The sequence below is a fragment of the Coregonus lavaretus genome (assembly GCF_964263955.1).
Source record: "Coregonus lavaretus genome assembly, chromosome: 4".
NCBI lineage: Eukaryota > Metazoa > Chordata > Actinopteri > Salmoniformes > Salmonidae > Coregonus > Coregonus lavaretus.
In genome coordinates, this window is record NC_139991.1 from 12,983,769 (window position 1) to 13,003,406 (window position 19,638).

The following is a 19,638-nucleotide window of genomic DNA, read 5'->3' on the forward strand; positions in this document are numbered from 1 at the left end:
ATGTATTCTGGGGAGTGTAGTTTGAAGAAGCTGTAAACTGAGTTGGTGAAATCGCGAACTAGACTTCAATGCCCAGAAACGTAATCTTTTTGTTGTAGCTGTACTGCTTGTTCGTGAGAGTCGCCCTGAACTAGCAGTTGCGCAAAATCCCTGATCTTTTAATAATCTGGATATATTTTGGTCAGTTGTTTGTAAATAAAGATTATTTGAAGATCGAATAATCTGTTCAGCGCCCTGCTCTGGTCGACTCTTGTCAACCAGCACTGTCTTGTAATGTTTACTTATTTCGTGCTTCGGCGTGTCCTCTCGAGCGCTTGTGTAGCGGACTGATGTTAGCTAAATTATTTTACACAAACAATACATAGGCGTGGTAGCTTTATTCATACGCATTATTCACACGAAGGATGTCCATCGCGCACAATCGATGTAAATACTCGATGTGAATACTCCCAGGTAGTTACAGCCATAGTCGAGAACGAAGTGCGAGCAGAGATCCGCGTTCATGATGGCGATGTTTCGCAGCTTTGTGTCGGCAACTCATCAGCTCAGGCAGCATCAACAGAACGGGGCAGCGGCGGCTGCCTCTGGTGAGAGCCTCGAGAGCCAGTTCTCGTGCCCAATTTGCCTGGAGGTGTATCATAAACCTGTCACCATTGCAAGCTGTGCCCACACGTAAGTTGACGGATTTGTGATATCTTGCTTCTCAGACAAATGTCTCTCACTTACAAAACAACAACAACGTGCTATTGTGTATATAGCATATATTCTCACATAATATTTGTATTAGATGTTGTCACTTATCAGTCTGCAGATAGAGCTGTCAAGCTAATTTTTGCTCTCACTTAAAGTAACGGTTTTGCAATAAAATGCTTATGATTCACAGCAGAAATGGCACATCTATGATAGAAAAAACTGCATTGATACTGGGATAGGGATAATGTTTCCTTTTTTCTAGGGATGCCAACTTGCCAAAGGGAATGCAAGGGAGCTCAGACAGTAGAACGAAGCGGGCTTGGTGGTAGTTCAGTGCTTCCCGGAACGCAATATCGACGTGAAATACTAGCTAGGATCATTATAGCGGATTTGATGAGAAATGTTGGACAACAGCTTTTTCATAATAAAGACGTAATAGCTACAGACAGGGGAATGCGTGGCTAACTCAACACAAATTAGATTAGCCTGGGCAGCCGATAGTGGGCGCTATCTATCGGCTGCCTAGGCTAAAATGTTTTTGATTCTCATGGTGCTCATTGCATTGTTTGATCTATCATGTTTCTGTAGCGTTTTAGCACTCAGTCAGAGGAAAAGCCGAATTATTCATGAAGTTTGTTTTCCCACCACTGCATTCCACCATAAGCTAGCCACAATGTCATTGACTAGGCCTCGGGCACGTGGGTAATGTAACCCCAGTGTGGCACATGAGAGTTGCCTTTGATCTGTGAGGTGCTGCCTCTGGAACATTGAGCAGAGCTTCTGCCTGCACCATTCTCTCACTGTGATTACTTCACATTTCACATGTACATGAAAAGACTGCAGCTGTGAAAGGAAGCTCGCTGAATAGTGGTTGTAAAAGTTAGGTTGTGAACATGGCATGAATATGCCTCAATAAGACTCATTTTTACAATCTTTAGCCACACTTGTTTTTTTTAAGTACACCACAAGGTTGATTATTGGAAACCATGGGGTTCGAAAGCTCTCTAGTTTTATAAGCCATTTGGAATGAGTTTAAAAAAGCAATTTGGAGGAGCCACATCATCACCAGTTATTGACCAATTATGCCTAGTTCCCCTAAACTGAACATTAGTGAACATCATTGTAGCGCTGTAGACTAAGTAACACCACCTGTGTTTGTTTTTCTGCCTCTTTTTGAGGGCAACTTGATGTCCATTCTTCTGCTGTCAACTCTGAAGATTACTGGCATTTTGAAAACACCTCCCTTTCATTCTCCTTTTTGACACCTTCTGTGTGTCTGCAGGAATGAATGTGTATGGTTGACTTGAAGCCGACTGCATTGTCACTCGCCAAACAAACCGTTCCTCCTGCCCTTTTAGGATGACATTTTTCTATGAGTGTGACAATGGGAGCTTTAATATGGCTGCTCATTTAAAGACGGGGCTCTGTCTGACTCACATCTTTGATATGATGTAACGTGGGTCTGGTGGGTTGATTGAATAGTCTGCTCCAGATGTTTGCTGTGTGGCTGTCTGTTGGCCTGTCCCACCAGCAGTACTGAGTTTGCTGATGACATTCGGTGAGGTACACTGTCAGAGCAGCTCTTCTCTCTTTCATTTGCCTGCTGCTTTCAGGGACATACAGCTTTTCTGTGGCTCGCTTCTATCTGACAAGCATGTAGGCTAGTCCGATCTGTGTGAGATTGGCTCTGTGGATGTCAACATCTCACACCATTGCTGAGGTTAACACTTGCACAACCCATCCTCTTCCTCATCAGGAGTTAAAGCGTCCAAGCAGTTATCAAGACCCATGAAAGTCTGTAGAAAACATGACATTGTGTAATATATGCTAATACGGTACATTATTATATTTTGTGTTTAACGTTAATTCAACTAGGAGTGGTTATGTCGTTGACTCAGATATTACCAATGTCTCTCTTAAGTACAACACATTTTTCTCTGCTCTTTATCCATACAGCATAAGGCCAGTGAGAGGCATATAAATGTTATTTGAGGACATATGCATACAGTCAGTCTAAATATAGAAATTAATGTATTTTCTATTAAACCTCAGTGGTTCTGGTTGAACCCAGAACTAAAAGTCCTGTCTGTGCTATTATCCTGACAATAACACTTGAAGCATGAAATGTACATGGATGTAATCCAGCAGGAGAAAAAAGAGCTGGGGATGATGGAATTTCACACTGTTGTCATGATTGCACTATCAGTACCACACACACAGAGCTGAGTAGAAAAGTACACATGCACGCACATGTCCTGGTGCTGCTCATTGTCATGGTGATGCTAAAGGCGTACTCACAGCAGTGGAGGCTGCTGAGGGGAGGGCGACTCATAATAATGTCTGCAATGGAGTCAATGGAATGGTGTCAACCACATGGGAACCAGGTGTTTGATACCATTCAATTGACTCAACTCCAGCCATTATTATGAGCCGTCCTCCCCTCAGCAGCCTCCACTGACTCACAGGCATGTATCCATGTGGACAACTAATTTTTTGCCATTGATCTTGGTATGAGATGACTTTTTCAAGTGTGTGTATTACCTTGCCCTGGACAAAACAGAGAGACTCCGGTCTATTCAGCATTATAGACAATATTATGATTAAGATAGGAACCGAATATCAGTTTGTAAATTCCAAATCCCTCCCCCAAAAGGACCCCTCCACAATCCCAATGTTATCTCACTCAAATTCTCCAGAGCATGCACTTTAGTCTTCATCGCAAACCCTAATCTGTTAAAAACTCTGATGCCAGAACTAATCCTTATCCCACTCAGTGGTGAAGTCTCCATCTGGCTGTTTCAACCCCTTACCCCACTCTTCTCTTGAACATAGACAAAAGCTTCAATGGATAAATGGTTGAGTCTCATACAGTGTGCATAAGCATAACCCAGTCCAATAACACACCTGCTCAAAGCCTTTACCTAAGCTTCATCCCTCGCCTACTCTCTTTTTCTGTGTCTCTCTCCCTCCATCCCTCGCTTCCTCACGTGGCGTTGTTAGTGGGCTGAACCCAAGGCAGTCTTGGAAGCCTGACTCCTGACCCATCCCCCACCTCCCTCCTTGTCTTGGGTAATTTGATGAAGTTTGCCCATTGAGAGAGGGAGTGAGACAGAGGGAAGAAAGGAGCAAAGCAGGAGCTTTTATTCCTTCAAGGTTGTTCTGCATTCTCATGTTCTCACACTCAGCTATGCAGTGTGCCGGCATACCTTTCAGTGTCTCTCCACTGCTCTAGCTGAGCTGCTGCTGGGGAGATTGAACACAGGTCTCACATGAGAGCCTCTTACTGCTCCCTCAGGCCATGGAGGAGACCACTCACTCTAGTGACTCACTACATTCTACCTCCAACACTACTGTATGCATGCATTGCTTCCGCATGCAGTCTCTCTCGCACACAACCACATACACACAGACTCATGCACCTGCTTTGCTTCCTGTGGCGTTGGCATGGAGCCCACTGTCACACAGTGGATTTGAAGTCTGTTTCCTCTGGCCAATATGGCTTTCCAATCAGCTCCCCACTGCCCCATTCTGCTAAATGGGTCTGTGGGAAAGGACAATATACTGTGTAACTACTGTAGCTACAACAACAAAACAGTAGACTACTAAAGACTGTTGCTAAGCACCATTGGCATTGCAACCTGGCAGAAAACTGATCATGCAGATTGTGTGGTCTGTGATGTTGCATCAGGATACCTTTAGCTGAACCTTCCTATGTGGGTGGTAGCCTGAAAGGCTTACTTAAGTGTCTTAAATGTAGTAGTTTCAGTACAATGCTCAGAACTGAGGGGTTTGTTTTGCCTCTCTCTCATGCAGACAGTAATTTGCAGAAGCAGTCCTTAAATGTCCTCAGATCTATTTAGGTTATTTTACAAAGAGCAGGTGGCTATTTTTAAGCCATTACTGAGTACTGAGACTGTTGTTCTTGGCTTCCTCTCTATGAAAAATGTATTTGTTTCACAACCTAGCCTACTGCTGGATTTTCATTCCTAGTGCTCACACTATGATGTACATTGCACTACACAGTCTACTAGGCTATACTGTAAGATCCAAGGAAGCGATTCTCTTGCACATTGAAGGGGACGACCACAAACCTGTTGTCGTGAAACAAAATAACTTGCAGAGGCAGTAAAAAGCATATGTGAGGAGCTCAGCTCCAGTAGGTCTTAGCCTTAGTCTCGTCTGACACTGCAAGAGATTATACAGGCTAGCTCTATGGATTCCCTCATTTAGACATATTTTGATTTGGTAAAATCCCAGGGTTCTTCTATTCAAGAGATGTTACCCCAGGGTTTTTAATCGACACCGCTGACAGATTGGAAACTTGGTACGGTTCAGTATGGCTACCTAGCAGATGCTGTGTTCATACAGAACTGGTTGGAAATGAAAACCTTCTTTTATAGGATTCATTGTCATGCGTGGTGCGGCTAGAAGCCATCTAGCCGTCTGCTTCTGGTTTTCTGTGACGTCGAGCCTTTAATTCTGTCCTGTGACGTTACAGTGACAAACCCATCTGACAGCGTGCGATAAGAGCCTTATTTCAGCTGAGAACAAAGCTTCTGAAAGTCATATGTAAAGATGTTCTGGCGTGTCAAACTTGCTGAATGTGTGAAATACCCTCGCAAACTCAGACCCTCTCTGCTCTGTTAAATTGGCTTGTTTAAGGAGGAAGCCTGTATCCTATTCCTATACTGTGTGTTTGTTCAGGGGGGGAAACAACCATGAGATCCTACTGCTTCTCTATGCGCTGCAGTGCCTACTGTACTGTAGTTCTGAGAATAGATTGAACTGAGCAGAGGTGCAGATGGTGAGGAGCCAACCCTGGGGCTTCTGTGTTCTAGTAGCACCTGGCTTAATTTGCTCTCATTAGCTTACCTCTGCTCTCCTGAAGTGGCAGTAGATATCTCTCTGAGAGCTTCATCTCCCTTCTCTGCACAGGAAATATGGTCAGCTCTCTCCATTTCTTCAGGGAGGGAGGTGGAGAGGGTAGATAAAATATACACAGTTATAGAGCTTCTCTCCTTATAGCACCATACATCATCATATATACCATATGCATCAGCAAGTCTTCCCCGTATCCTTGGGTCAGGTGTGTGCTGCGTTGTGACGGCAGGCGATGCCATTGTCTCTATCTATAATGGGGAGATAGGCCTATCTATGTGTAAAAATAGTGTTCTTTGGTGACTCTCTTTTACTCCTGGAGAAATAGGCAGTTTCTCGCCTGCTCCTTTAACACCTTCCTTAGGTAGCCTATATTGGGCTCCCGAGTGGCGCAGTGGTCTAAGGCACTGCATCTCAGTGCTTGAGGCGTCACTACAGACCCCCTGGTTCGATTCCAGGCTGTATCACAACCGGCCGTGATTGGGAGCTGATCAAACGGCTCCCCAAACGGTCTGTTTTGGAGCTGCAAAAATGTTTGAGTCCCTTCCTCCCACCCATCTGTTTTATTGATCTATAAATAGGTGTTTGGGATAGTTTTCTGGAGTGTCTGGAACGTAAATAGGTATGAGGACAGACTGCAAACTTTATTTTTATCTAACCTGATAGACACCACACTTTGCAAAATAGACACAGGCACGCAATTCGAACAACACCTCACGGAGCAACTGACTCCGACATGAGGGTCAGAAAGCAATGTGCTCCAGTGACATTTATGCTAGCCGAGCCTCACACACTAACATTTTATGTTTTTGGATCCTAGTGTCAGCATTGTAGCAATAATTTGGCCAACATCTGGCTTTCATGATGCTATTGGTTTATTAAGGTAGTAGAAAAGGACGACAGATGACTTGTACTGCTCTGGTACTAAGATGGGCAGCAATTACACTACCAGTCAAAATATATATATTTTCTACTTTGTAGAATAATAGTGAAGAAATCAAAACTATGAAATAACACATATGGAATCATGTAGTAACCATGTAGTTCAAATAGCCACCCTTTGCCTTGATGACAGCTTTGCACACGCTTGGCATTCTCTCAACCAGCTTCACCTGGAATGCTTTTCCAATAGTCTTGAAGGAGTTCCCACATATGCTTAGCACTTGTTGGCTGCTTTTCCTTCACTCTGCGGTCCGACTCATCCCAAACCATCTCAATTTGGTTGAAGTCGGGGGATTGTAGAGGCCAGGTCATCTGATGCAGCACTCCATCACTCCTTACACAGCCTGGAGGTGTGTTGGGTCATTGTCCTGTTGAAAAACAAATGATAGTCCCACTAAGCCCAAACTAGATGGGATGGTGTATCGCTGCCGAATGTTTGGTAGCCATGCTGGTTAAGTGTGCCTTGAATTATAAATAAATCACAGACAGTGTCACCAGCAAAGCACCCCCACACCATAACACCTTCTCCTCCATGCTTTACTGTGGGAACTACACATGCGGAGGTCATCCGTTCACCCACACCGCGTCTCACAAAGACACGGCAGTTGAAACCAAAAATCTCAAATTTGGACTCCAGACCAAAGGACACATTTCCACCGGTCTAATGTCCATTGCTGGTGTTTCTTGGCCCAAGCAGGTCTCTTTATATTATTGGTGTCCTTTAGTAGTGGTTTCTTTGCAGCAATTCGACCATGAAGGCCTGATTCACACAGTCCCCTCTGAACAGTTGATGTTGAGATGTGTCTGTGACTGGAACTCTGTGAAGTATTTATTTGGGCTGCAATTTCTGAGGCTGGTAACTCGAATGAACTTATCCTCTGCAGCAGAGGTAACTCTGGGTCTTCCATTCCTGTGGCGGTCCTCATGAGAGCCAGTTTCATCAAACTTTCAAAGTTCTTGAAATGTTCCGTATTGACTGATCTTCATGTCTTAAAGTAATGATGGACTGTCGTTTCTCTTTGCTTATTTGAGCTGTTCTTGCCATAATATGGACTTGGTCTTTTACCAAATAGGGCTATCTTCTGTATAGCCCCACTACCTTGTCACAACACAACTGATTGGCTCAAACGCATTAAGAAGGAAATAAATTCCACAAATTAACTTTTAAGAAGGCACACCTGTTAATTGAAATGCATTTTAGGTGACTACCTCATGAAGCTGGTTGAGAGAATGCCAAGAGTGTGCAAAGCTGTCATCAAGTCAAAGGGTGGCTATTTGAAGAATCTCAAATATAACATATATTTTGATTTGTTTAACACTTTATTGGTTACTACATGATTCCATATGTGTTATTTCATAGTTTAATGTCTTCACTATTATTCTACAATGTAGAAAATAGTAAAAATAAAGAAAAACCCTTGAATGAGTAGGTGTCCAAACTTTTGACTGTTAGTGTATATAGCCTAGGCTAGCTGAGTATACCTTTGATTATGAGGCAATGATAGCCCCAGATAATATTATTACCAGCCTATACACTCATGTATAATTTCTCAAAGCAATTTATTTCCAAGTATTGTGGGCTCTCTTGAGAATAGGTCTAGGTCTACGCACTAGGCCTAATTATTAGCATCTTTTCATCTTAATGTCGGCACATAGGCTGTGCTTCATCCAGATCTCCGCTCAACAGTGTTGTTGGGTGGATGGAAACAAACAGATCTGGTACTTAAGTGGATATTTGACCATGTTTTGACTAGATTGGCTGTGTTTTGGGGTTTCCTATGTAAGTGGGAAGTGACTCCAGAGGAGGTCACATGGGTCATGTAGCTAGTTGAATATGGATGGAGTGAAGTGAGAGGTGTTTAGCTATTAAAACTAAGCCCATGCTAATGTGATAACTAAGGTGCTGAAACAGTGCCCACTGTGTTGTTAAGAGTTTATTAGCCACTTGATTAGCCTGCCTGAGGGCGGACTGCATGGTTTCTTCCACAAGTGGTGAGTTCTGGCAGAGAGGTGGAGATGGCCACCAGCTGAAAGAGAAGAACAGTGGTAGACCCACATAGTTAGAACCAAGACTGGTTGTGGCTATGCAGGGAGATTTGAATTCTGAAGTGCAACATGGCTCTTTGCATATCGGACCACTCAGCTCTTTGCTTTAATAATATTCTGCTACTCTCTTTATCTCTGTTCTCTTCTCTCTCCTCTCTCTTCGCTCTCTCTGAATGAAGGGACGTTTTCATGCTCAATTGAGCTCTGTGTGGGCAGTATTGTATCTGTGTCTGTGCAGGCCTCTGTGGACGTAATGTTAATGGAAACATTTACCCTCCCTCTCACTGTGTGGAGACCCACCTCCAGGTAATCAGAGTACAAGATTGGGCTGTGCTGTGGATGCTGTTAGGATGAGCTGATGGAGTCCGTCCCTCCCCAATAGCCTCCTCTCCTCCTTCACCATCATGCCTCTTTCTCTGCTTGGCTGGCTGCTCTTCTGCTCTCTAGCATGTAGCTGGTTTGATGGGGTTGTTTTCGGGCATCGAGGGGATGATTATTCTTATGTTCTCTCTTTCCACACCTGGCTTTTCTCTCTAGTTGGACTTTTTTGAAGGGACCAATTTGCTGAACAGGATTTGTTGTTTTTAATGGGGAAAAGAGTTGCCGAAAGTGCTTTCAAAGCAACAAATGAAGTAGCAGGTGTGTGGCTCTGGGGTGCTAGTAGTACTGTCTTAAATGTTTAGCTACAGTGAGAAGAAATACAGACTGGGTCAGGTTCAGATTACACGCTGAAATCGGTCAAGTTCAAAGGGAACCATTTTTGTCCTCTGCCCTTCCCTGATCTCTGCAGCCCTGAGCCTGAGGAAACTAAGTATTTCCCTACCCTACCCGCTCTCATTCAGGCCGACAGGGCCATAAAGCATCCGGCAGCGCTGTCAAAATCTGCAGTGATTCAGTACTCTGGCAGTATAAACTCCTGGCTCATTTGTCAGGGGAGGTTTCATGGCCAGCCCAAGACCAGCTCTCTGGGCCCTCTGTTTGCTGACAGTGGTCCCCCTGGCAGTGCTGACTGCTGACTCATGTCATCATGGGAGGTGACTGCCCATTGCTCAGCCTGTGTGCATGCCACCACAGGGTCATTTCTCGGCCCCAGCGCTGCAAGCGGTGCCCACGTTGCTCAGAGCCGCCAGAGGAGATGATGATGGGTGAATGCTGGGTCTGTCTGACTGTGAGTGATGCTGCCCCAGCAAATATACACACCACTACTCTACTGGCACTGTGGTGTGTGTCGAATGAGACTGACTGGAGTTCACTGTGTGGGAAAACCTTGAAGAGATTCATAGAATGTTATTAAAGCATAGAGATTACACATTTCTCTGGGACACTCGCGCCGAATGATCACCCTGATTCACTTTGTATTTAGACTTTATGTACAGTTGAAGTCGGAAGTTTACATACACCTTAGCCAAATACATTTTAAACTCAGCTTTTCACAATTACTGACGTTTAATCCTAGTAAAAATTCCCTGTCTTAGGTCAGTTAGGATCACAACTTTATTTTAAGAATGTGAAATGTCAGAATAATAGTAGAGAGAGTGATTTATTTAAGCTTTTATTTCTTTCATCAAATTCCCAGTGGGTCAGAAGTTTACATGCACTCAATTAGTAGTTGGTAGCATTGCCTTTAAATTGTTTAACTTGGGTCAAACGTTTCGGGTAGCCTTCCACAAGCTTCCCACAATAAGTTGGGTGAATTTTGGCCCATTCCTCCTGACAGAGCTGGTGTAACTGAGTCAGGTTTGTAGGCCTCCTTGCTCGCACACACTTTTTCAGTTCTGCCCTCAAATGTTCTATAGGATTGAGGTCAGGGCTTTGTGATGGCCACTCCAATACCTTGACTTTGTTGTCCTTAAGCCATTTTGCCACAACTTTGGAAGTATGCTTGGGGTCATTGTCCATTTGGAAGACCCATTTGCGACCAAGCTTTAACTTCCTGACTGATGTCTTGAGATGTTGCTTCAATATATCCACATCATTTTCCTTCATTACGGGGGTGGCAGCATCATGCTGTGGGGGTGCTTTGCTGCAGGAGGAACTGGTGCACTTCACAAAATAGATATAATCATGAGGTGCTTCACGGTTGGGATGGTGTTGTTCGGCTTGCAAGCGACCCCCTTTTTCCTCCAAACATAACGATGGTCATTATGGCCAAACAGTTCTATTTTTGTTTCATCAGACCAGAGGACATTTCTCCAAAAAGTACGATCTTTGTCCCATGTGCAGTTGCAAACCGTAGTCTGGCTTTTTTATGGCGGTTTTGGAGCAGTGGCTTCTTCCGTGCTGAGCGGCCTTTCAGGTTATGTTGATATAGGACTCGTTTTACTGTGAATATAGATACTTTCGCACCTGTTTCCTCCAGCATCTTCACAAGGTCCTTTGCTGTTGTTCTGGGATTGATTTGCACTTTTTGCACCAAAGTACGTTAATCTCTAGGAGACAGAACGCGTCTCCTTCCTGAGCGGTATGGCGGCTCCGTGGTCCCATGGTGTTTATAGTTGCGTACTATTGTTTGTACAGATGAACGTGGTACCTTCAGGCGTTTGGATATTGCTCCCAAGGATGAACCAGACTTGTGGAGGTCTACAATTAATTTTCTGAGGTCTTGGCTGATTTCTTTTGATTTTCCCATGATGTCAAGCAAAGAGGCACTGAGTTTGAAGGTAGGCCTTGAAATACATCCACAGGTACACCTCCAATTGACTCAAATGATGTCAATTAGCCTATCAGAAGCTTCTAAAGCCATGACATCATTTCCTGGAATTTTCCAAGCTGTTTAAAGGCACAGTCAACTTAGTGTATGTAAACTTCCTACTGGAATTGTGATACAGTGAATTCTAAGTGAAATAATCTGTCTGTAAACAATTGTTGGAAAAATTACTTGTGTCATGCACAAAGTAGATGTCCTAACCAAACTATAGTTTGTTAACAAGAAATTTGTGGAGTGGTTGAAAAACTAGTTTTAATGACTCCAACCTAAGTGTATGTATACTTCCGACTTCAACTGTATCAATCGACACATGTCCCGATTGTCAGTCTGTTTCTCTCAGAGTATAGGCTAGATTATTTGGTTCCAGTGCAACGACTGACTGCCTCTCTGTGTGTGTGCAGGTTCTGTGGGGAGTGTCTGCAGCCCTGTCTCCAGGTGACTTCTCCCCTCTGCCCTCTGTGCCGCATGCCTTTTGACCCAAAGAAGGTGGACAAGTCCTCCAGTGTGGAGAAACAGCTGTCCAATTACAAGGCCCCCTGTCGGGGCTGCAGTAAGAAGGTGAACTACACTACTGTGGCTTCCCAGTCTCAAGCCAACACACATACTGTACAGACGCACACTTGATGATACACAATACCACACACACTCACAAAACATCTCCCTGCCCATTTATTCACTTAATAACATGTCTCTCTCTCTCTCTCTCTCTCTCTCTCTCTCTCTCTCTCTCTCATGTTCCTCTCTCTCTCTCTCTCTCTCCTCCTCTCTCCACTGGTGGGCTCCAGGTGTCTCTGGTCAAAATGAGGTCACACATCTCCTCTTGCGCAAAGGTCCAGGAACAGATGGCCAACTGCCCAAAGTTTGTGCCTGTGGTCCCCACTTCACAGCCCATTCCCAGGTAAGCTCTCTGAGGGGCTCTCAGTCGCTCCTGGAAGCCATGTCAGACATTGTGTGACATGGGACATCAGGGTCCATTTGGACAGACTGAAGAGATTTGAGTCAATATTTCTGTCCTAGCATTGATCTGCAGAACCACACTCCCAATACATTGAAAGGCAGTTAATTAGCTCTTCAAAGAGGAATCGGTTCATTCCCTCCCTTTCAGTGTTTCTGTCACATCACGTCACGTCTAACTCTCTGTCTGGAGGGTATGTCTGTCTGTCCTTCTGTCTAGAGGGTATGTCTATCGGGAGGGTCTTTCTGTCTGGAGGGTCTGTGAACAACTCAGCCAGAGGAGGTCCCACTCCCAACATGTGCAAGAAGCACTGAGTTACTAGTCTGAGGAAGAGTACTGTGATCAGGCTCTGTGACGTCCATAGTGACCATCTGGAACTCACGGGTGAACACAGAATAGCTTATCTTGTGTCTTCTCTCGGTTTTCAAGGTTGTTGTTTTTACCACATTCCAAAACACAATTTAATTGGGCGATGTTGCCAGCACCACAAAGGCAGAGTCTCATCTAGTTGAAGGCCCAGAGAACACAGTGGACCATCTGCTGGTGTTGTCTACTTGTCAGAAAGTCATTATTCTGACTAAACTGTCACTTTCTTAGCCCAAGGCTGAAATGATGTTTGGTCGGTATAGTTTTTCTGAGGACATTGCTGTTCTATGAAGTCTACAGTACAGTGTGCACCTTTATCGGCTATTCAAATAGACATGTCTGTCAAATAGACATTTCCCATTAGCTAGTAGACTGTCCTACCTGAGAGACCTGTCAACCCTAAGTCTGATGGGACTCTAATGGGCTGCTCCTGGTTAGCTGTGGAGTGTAGTGTGTGAATAGGCCCTGTTGTCTTGCTGTAGTGCTGATGGAGCAGTGAGTTAATGAACACATTGTTAAGGGGTGTGGCTCGGCTAGCGTAAATGTCACTGCAGCACATTGCTTTCTGACCCTCATGTCCACACAGACCAGCTGTCCTTCTAGGTGTGCTGCTGGACATGATTGGCATCCTGCTAGTGTCTGAGAACTGGGCCTCAGACTTTGGCGCTCTACTCACACACAACAACACACCATCAGTGTGTGTCTGGCAAAGTGTGTGTGTGCGCATACCCATGTTGTTTCCTTTATGGCTCCTACTAAACGTGTGTTTTCTCCCTCCCTGCAGCAATATTCCAAACCGCTCCACCTTTTCATGCCCGTTCTGTGGAGCCCGCAATCTGGACCAACAGGAGCTGGTCAAACACTGTATGGAAAACCACCGCAACGATCCCAACAAAGTGGTCAGTCTGTTATGTTATACCCTGAACTATGGACACTGTCCTAGTCTGAACATGGACACTGTCCTAGTCTGAACATGGACACTGTCCTAGTCTGAACATGGACACTGTCCTAGTCTGAATTTCCTCAAGCATTTATGTGCTGATATGAAGTGTTACGCAACGTTGACGTCATTCTTCATGAGAGTGCATCCTAAACCAACAGATTCTAATGCATTCTGGTTTGGTGTACTGGTGAGGTAATTACAGGGTTGTTGATTGGTTGGTGTGCCTCCAGGTGTGTCCTGTATGTTCAGCCATGCCCTGGGGGGACCCCAGCTACAAGAGCTCCAACTTCCTCCAGCACCTCCTCCACCGGCACAAGTTCTCCTACGACACGTTTGTGGTGAGGATAAGGGTTGGGGTCTGGGCTCTGTATCGTCTGTTCTTTAGATAGGACTAGAGCAGTTCTGTTGTCAATAATGTGACTGTAATATCCTAGTACTGTCACTGTAATATCCTAGTACTGTCACTGTAATATCCTAGTACTGTCACTGTAATATCCTAGTACTGTCACTGTAATATCCTAGTACTGTCACTGTAATATCCTAGTACTGTCACTGTAATATCCCAGTACTGTAACATGAATGCACTGCATATCTCAAAGCAGTCTGCTTTATTTATTTGGTGTCTGGCATTATTTGCTCAGTGGTTGACTGTGTGACTTTGTGTTTGCAGGACTACAGCATTGACGAGGAGTCATCACTGCAGGCAGCCATGGCCCTGTCCTGTCAAATCAAATGTTAAAGTGAGTGACTGTGTGACTCTGTGTTTGCAGGACTACAGTATTGATGAAGAGGCGGCACTACAGGCAGCCCTGGCTCTCTCCATGGCAGAGAACTGAGTCCCCTTGGTCCTCTGAGTCCCCCACTCTGCTGTCTGGGGATGCACTTCCATCCTGACACCCCACTAGCTCTCTTTCTTTCTCTGGATCCACCCCATATCCCGCCCCCTCCACAGCCACCTCACAGGGAGAGTTTGGAAGGACCTTGGCCCTGGCCTAGACTCCCACTCTGGGAGAGCTCCAGAGGGATTATCTCCTAACCCTGTCCCCGATCCTCTACCTGGCCCTTCATCCACTCTGCTCACCTGCTTAACTCGTCAAGGCCCATTACCATTACATCATATCCTCTCAGCCAGCAGCAGCCCCTTCACTTCCTGTATACTGGGGAGAAAGGGAGCTTGGCCTCCAATAAATGTTGCAATTCAAAACCACTGCAATGCAAAACAATGAGTACAGCATGGAAAAGTTTTGTTATTCGGCAGAAAGTATGAAGGTTCCCAAAAATAAGGATTTAAGGTATTTTCTTTGACTCTTTATTTTTCACTGTTCAAATGAAATGTTTTCAAACTCCAGGAAAAAGCCATCACATGACACACGTTCTGGTAAAAGTACCACAGATTAGTTCTGTTAAAGTTTATTCTCAAGTGAATCATTTGATGGCTTTTTGAATAAGAGGGACTACAGTTGAATGGCTTGACCCCATTGTCAGTGTGATAAGCTTACAGATGGGTGACAGTCTAGACATAACCAGTTAAACAGAGAGGGAGGACATTCTCACATCCCCATCACGACAACAACACACACTAACATTTGCAAATCAAAACAAACTATCAAACTATCCCCTTTTGTATTCAGAGTTCTTGTGAATACTTGCACTTGTCACATTTTTCTACATAATTGAACTATAGATTGTTCTTATTTCATAGTTAAGAAACAGAATTATAGTACTGCATTTAGTCTTCACTCTGCTGTTGCTCTGCTGATATTTTTATGAAGCACCAGACAAGATGAAATCTATTTTTGGAAAATGTTTCAGTTTCAAATGCTGTACTAATAATAAGAAACGTGTTTATTGGGGATGTGTTTGTTGTTTTACCACCTTTTTCAAAGTATTCATTGGTACTGTACTGCTGGCATCAAACAGTTGTTAGCAGGATCTTAGGGCCTATGTGTAATACACTGTCCCAAACACAAGAGGGCAGCCCAGTCTCGAAATAGACCGGGCACAAGTCAAAAGTCATTCAAAGCCCAGTGTTCTTCAGTCAGTGTTACTCCAAGTCATCATGTTTATACCCATGCACAGTATTGTGAAAAAGGCCCATGTGTTGCCTAAATGTATGAGCTGTTTGGTTTAGTGCCCACTATGAGAAGTGTTAGGGAAATTGACATTGTAAAGTGCAAGAAGTGAAATATGACGTGAGTACTGTTGGATAAGTCTATCCTTGTGGTTGAATTGGTTGTTGCGCTGTAAAAGTCCAGTTTTATGTTCATTATTTTATTGAACACCAATGTTGGTCTGATAGTAAAATGCAAATGTAAAAGTGTACATTGCAACACTGTACAGAATCAGTACAATGTTCCTAGGCCATTTACAGTGCCTTGCAAAAGTAATCATCCCCTTGGCATTTTTCCAATTTTGTTGCATTATAACCTGTAATATAAATTGCTTTTTATTTGGATTTCATGTAATGGACATACACAAAATAGTCAAAATTGGTTAAGTGAAATGAAAAAAATAACTTGTTTCAAAAAATGCTAAAAAACGGAAAAGTGGTGTGTATTCACCCCCTTTCCTATGAAGCCCCTAAGTAAGATATGGTGCAACCAATTACCTGCAGAAGTCACATAATTAGTTAAATAAAGTCCACCTGTGTGCAATCTAAGTGTCACATGATCTGTCACATGATTTCAGTATATATACACCTGTTCTGAAAGGCCACAGTCTGCAATACCACCAAGGAAGCGGCACCATGAAGACCAAGGAGCTCTCCAAACAGGTCAGGGACAAAGTTGTGGAGAAGTACAGATCAGGGTTGGGTTATAAAAAAATATCAGAAACTTTGAACATCCCACAGAGCACCATTAAATCCATCATTAAAAAATTGAAAGAATATGGCACCACAACAAACCTGCCAAGAGAGGGCCGCCCACCAAAACTCATCGACCAGGCAAGGAGGGCATTAACCAGATAGGCAAGAAAGAGACTAAATATGACCCTGAAGGAGCTGCAAAGCTCCACTGCTGAGATTAGAGTATCTATCCATAGGACCACTTTAACCTGTACACTCCACAGAGCTGGGCTTTATGGAAGAGTGGCCAGAAAAAAGCCATTGCTTAAAAAAAGGCAACAAAATAGGAAAAATGTCAAGGGGGGTGAATACTTTCGCAAGCCACTGTACCTTCCACGATCCACACTGCTCCTATCTCAGTGGGGTCTCCCAAAAACCCATTGGTCAGAGCTGTGAAAATCTGTTTGAATATACCATACACATTCCAGGTCTGTTGCAATCATTATGTTCCAATGGTTTGTTAAAGACATCCACTTTCTGATAGCACACTAATTATTCAAGTTGGATTTAAACAGAACTGTGCAGGACAGCTGCATATTCAATAATATGAGATCAATTTCTTTAAAGGCACTTTGCTTCAAAGGGATAAAATGATCATGTCCAATAACAAGCCATGTTTGAGTAGTAGTGTACCCGTTGAGCTAGCATTGATATATGGAGATTTAAGATAATGTTTTGGTTCATCCTGATGAAGGATGTCTTATAGGGAAATAGTTAGATTGTTCTTATATAGTGACCAATGGAGGAAGATATTATGGATTGTGATTAGTTGTTACTAGACTGACTAGTAAAAGTATAATGGTCTGTCCATTTATGTGTTTTTCCTTGTTTCCGAGGAGAATTGTACATACGGTAGAGAATGCAACATTTAGGTTTAGGTCCCTGTGGTAACTAAGATTGAGAATGTATTCGTTTTTTCGTAAGTTATATATTTTCCACAGAGGAATGCGTTGAAATATTGCACTTTAATTCAAAAATATATTTTGAAGAAGGGTAGGAATTTTGTTCAATTGTTTTTATTTTTGTAACGTTAATTCATTCCAATGTGTACATTTCATGATGGATGATAATGTAAGTTGTGGCTGTTTTTGTGTAAGAGCAGACGGAAGGTTAAGTATTATCTCAGTCATAACATGGTGATGTTTTGGAGCACTGGGATGGTACAAAATGTACAGCCAATTTATCTGTTGTGTCGTTAATATTTTATACATGGGTATAGATTGCAAAACCAACTGAGAAAACCATCCCAGATATACAAAAGTGTGGCAAACAAAAATGGACTCTCGGCTTAGTCAAAGTGTTCTTGGAGATAATGCATCCTTATTTGATAGACATTGACATGTTATATTTTCTGTGTTTAATTGTATTGTACTGGTTGATGGCACGGTATGACAGGGGTGGCCATTAGAGAAAAACTGTCGTCACCATGAGAAGTCCTGAGGGGCATTGTCACGCATCTTTAATTAAATAATTTTTACTACCTTATAATGATGCTATTTTATAAATGTTTGTAAGGTAAAAGGTATTGTATGTTTAGATCAGCGTTCATGTGCACAGCTGTAGCCTAACATGTAGATTTTGTATGGAGTATACCTGAAATGTATACTTTTCACTCTTTGTGTATTGTTGCATCCATGCATAATGCAACTGTACTGTGCATCATCATCCCAGATGTCCTGCTTGTGTTCAAAACCAGCCCAATCTCCGTAAAATAAACTCAATGTTGCAGGTCACACACTGATAGACCACCTGCAACAGAGACATCCACCAAAACACCAAAAACAGGGACAGTAAAAAGGAAACTATATTGTATGAACTTTGTTGGGTCTTACTGCGACTGTGTCTGTTCTGAACTTGGTAAGGCTGACAGGAAACAGACTGCCGTATAGACTGGTATCACAGCAATCAGCGAAGGCTGGCTGTCCTTAGACACAGCCTGTGTCTCTGACTGTGTCCCCCAGGACTCGGCTGCCTTGGGAGTGTCATGTAATGTCATATGTCACTCAGTCTACAGTGAGAACTCTGCTAGACTCAGGCTGATGTTGTCCTCCCCAGGGGGACTGAGCTACACTCACTTGAACCAGGAAGTTTATTTCAGGGCCACTGTGACCTAGAGACCCACCCTTGGGCTTTGGCCCTACTGTCAGGGCCTGTGTGTGTGTTAAATGGGATTTATGCATTCTTTAAAAATAGTAATAATACCAGTAATAACAATGGTTGATTATGATGCTAACAATGTGGATATTCAAGTTACAACACTGTTTGAAGTTTAATAAGATATTGTATTTGTAGCAGATTTTTTCCCAATAAAAACACTGACCCATCCCACTCTCTCTTTTTCCTTCCTGATATGTTGTCACTAGATTTTTTTATTTGATACCCCCACTACTACCTTCACCTTGAATGGGTAACATATTTACTGCGTTGTGATCTTTGAACTGAAATTAGAGACTAACTTTAATCAGGAGTATGGTCAGGAGAAGATCCCTGTCTTCTGCTGGTATGTAACAAGTAGCGTACACAGGGAGGTGTGGGACATTGCGTACAACACATAATTACTGGCAGTGAATAGAGGCCTGACAATCTCCTTTAGTGGGGGCCTTTTTCAACAGGAGAATGGGGGGACCCAGAGCTCACTGTGGACCCAAGAGGCCTGTAAACAACCACTGGTTGCCAGGGAGATGCCTCTCTTTGGAGATGCTCTAAATGGAAAGAGACAGGGGCCTTCTGTGACAACACTGCAGCACCGGGGTGACGGAAGACAGGCGACAAGCATGCAGAGCCTCCAAACCGGTGTGGTGTCTGGAGGCAGGAGCAGCACCTGAAGCAAAACTGCTCTCGCACTCAGACCTTTACTCTGTGGTGGGGCCTGGCCTGGTGTCAGAACTGTAAACGCTTCACCCAACAATAGTTTCTCTGTTGTTTGGGATTATCCCCCTGGCCCTATTAATAATGATAATGTCATTGTCTACCTTTCTACATGGGACAGAAGCTGGGTGCCAGGTGAATGGATATGGCATTGTCCAGCTGTTAAGTTTAGGCATTTGTGTTCTGAGCAAGTGTGGAGGTGTTGCTATAGTCTGGGATAGTCTATAAGAGGACATAAGGGTCCTACACAGTAGTTACTCAAGTTGAAGTGGTCCAATTAACCACAATCTAAACAGAGCAGAGGGCAGCCCCTGTGACCTGGGCCACACTGGAGGATGCTTTTGATTGAGCTATGGATTGGTGGTGTTTGTTGTGTTACATTAATACAACTGAGG

General features: G+C 43.6%; 1 protein-coding gene across 2 annotated transcripts; it reads left to right on the plus strand.

Annotated features, from left to right (window-relative positions):
- Positions 1 to 251: 251 nt before the first annotated feature.
- LOC311128280 (E3 ubiquitin-protein ligase RNF166) lies at positions 252 to 18,696 on the plus strand. Of its 2 annotated transcripts, none has more exons than XM_084160341.1 (6): positions 252 to 672; positions 11,668 to 11,824; positions 12,052 to 12,164; positions 13,372 to 13,486; positions 13,761 to 13,868; positions 14,201 to 18,696. In XM_084160341.1, the coding sequence occupies exons 1-6, from the start codon at positions 503 to 505 to the stop codon at positions 14,267 to 14,269; spliced, it is 732 nt and encodes a 243-aa protein (XP_084016467.1). In that variant the 5' UTR covers positions 252 to 502; the 3' UTR covers positions 14,270 to 18,696. The 2 variants fall into 2 exon arrangements, with proteins under 2 accessions (XP_084016467.1, XP_084016468.1); XM_084160342.1 differs by having other exon boundaries at positions 14,301 to 18,696.
- The last annotated feature ends 942 nt before the right edge of the window (positions 18,697 to 19,638 follow it).

Coding starts and splice junctions, on each gene's coding strand:
- LOC311128280 (XM_084160341.1), top strand. CDS start 503: ATGATGGCGATGTTTCGCAGCTTTGTGTCGGCAACTCATCAGCTCAGG. Junction 12,165..13,371: donor ACTTCACAGCCCATTCCCAG/GTAAGCTCTCTG, acceptor CCCTCCCTGCAG/CAATATTCCAAACCGCTCCA. Junction 13,487..13,760: donor GCAACGATCCCAACAAAGTG/GTCAGTCTGTTA, acceptor GTGTGCCTCCAG/GTGTGTCCTGTATGTTCAGC.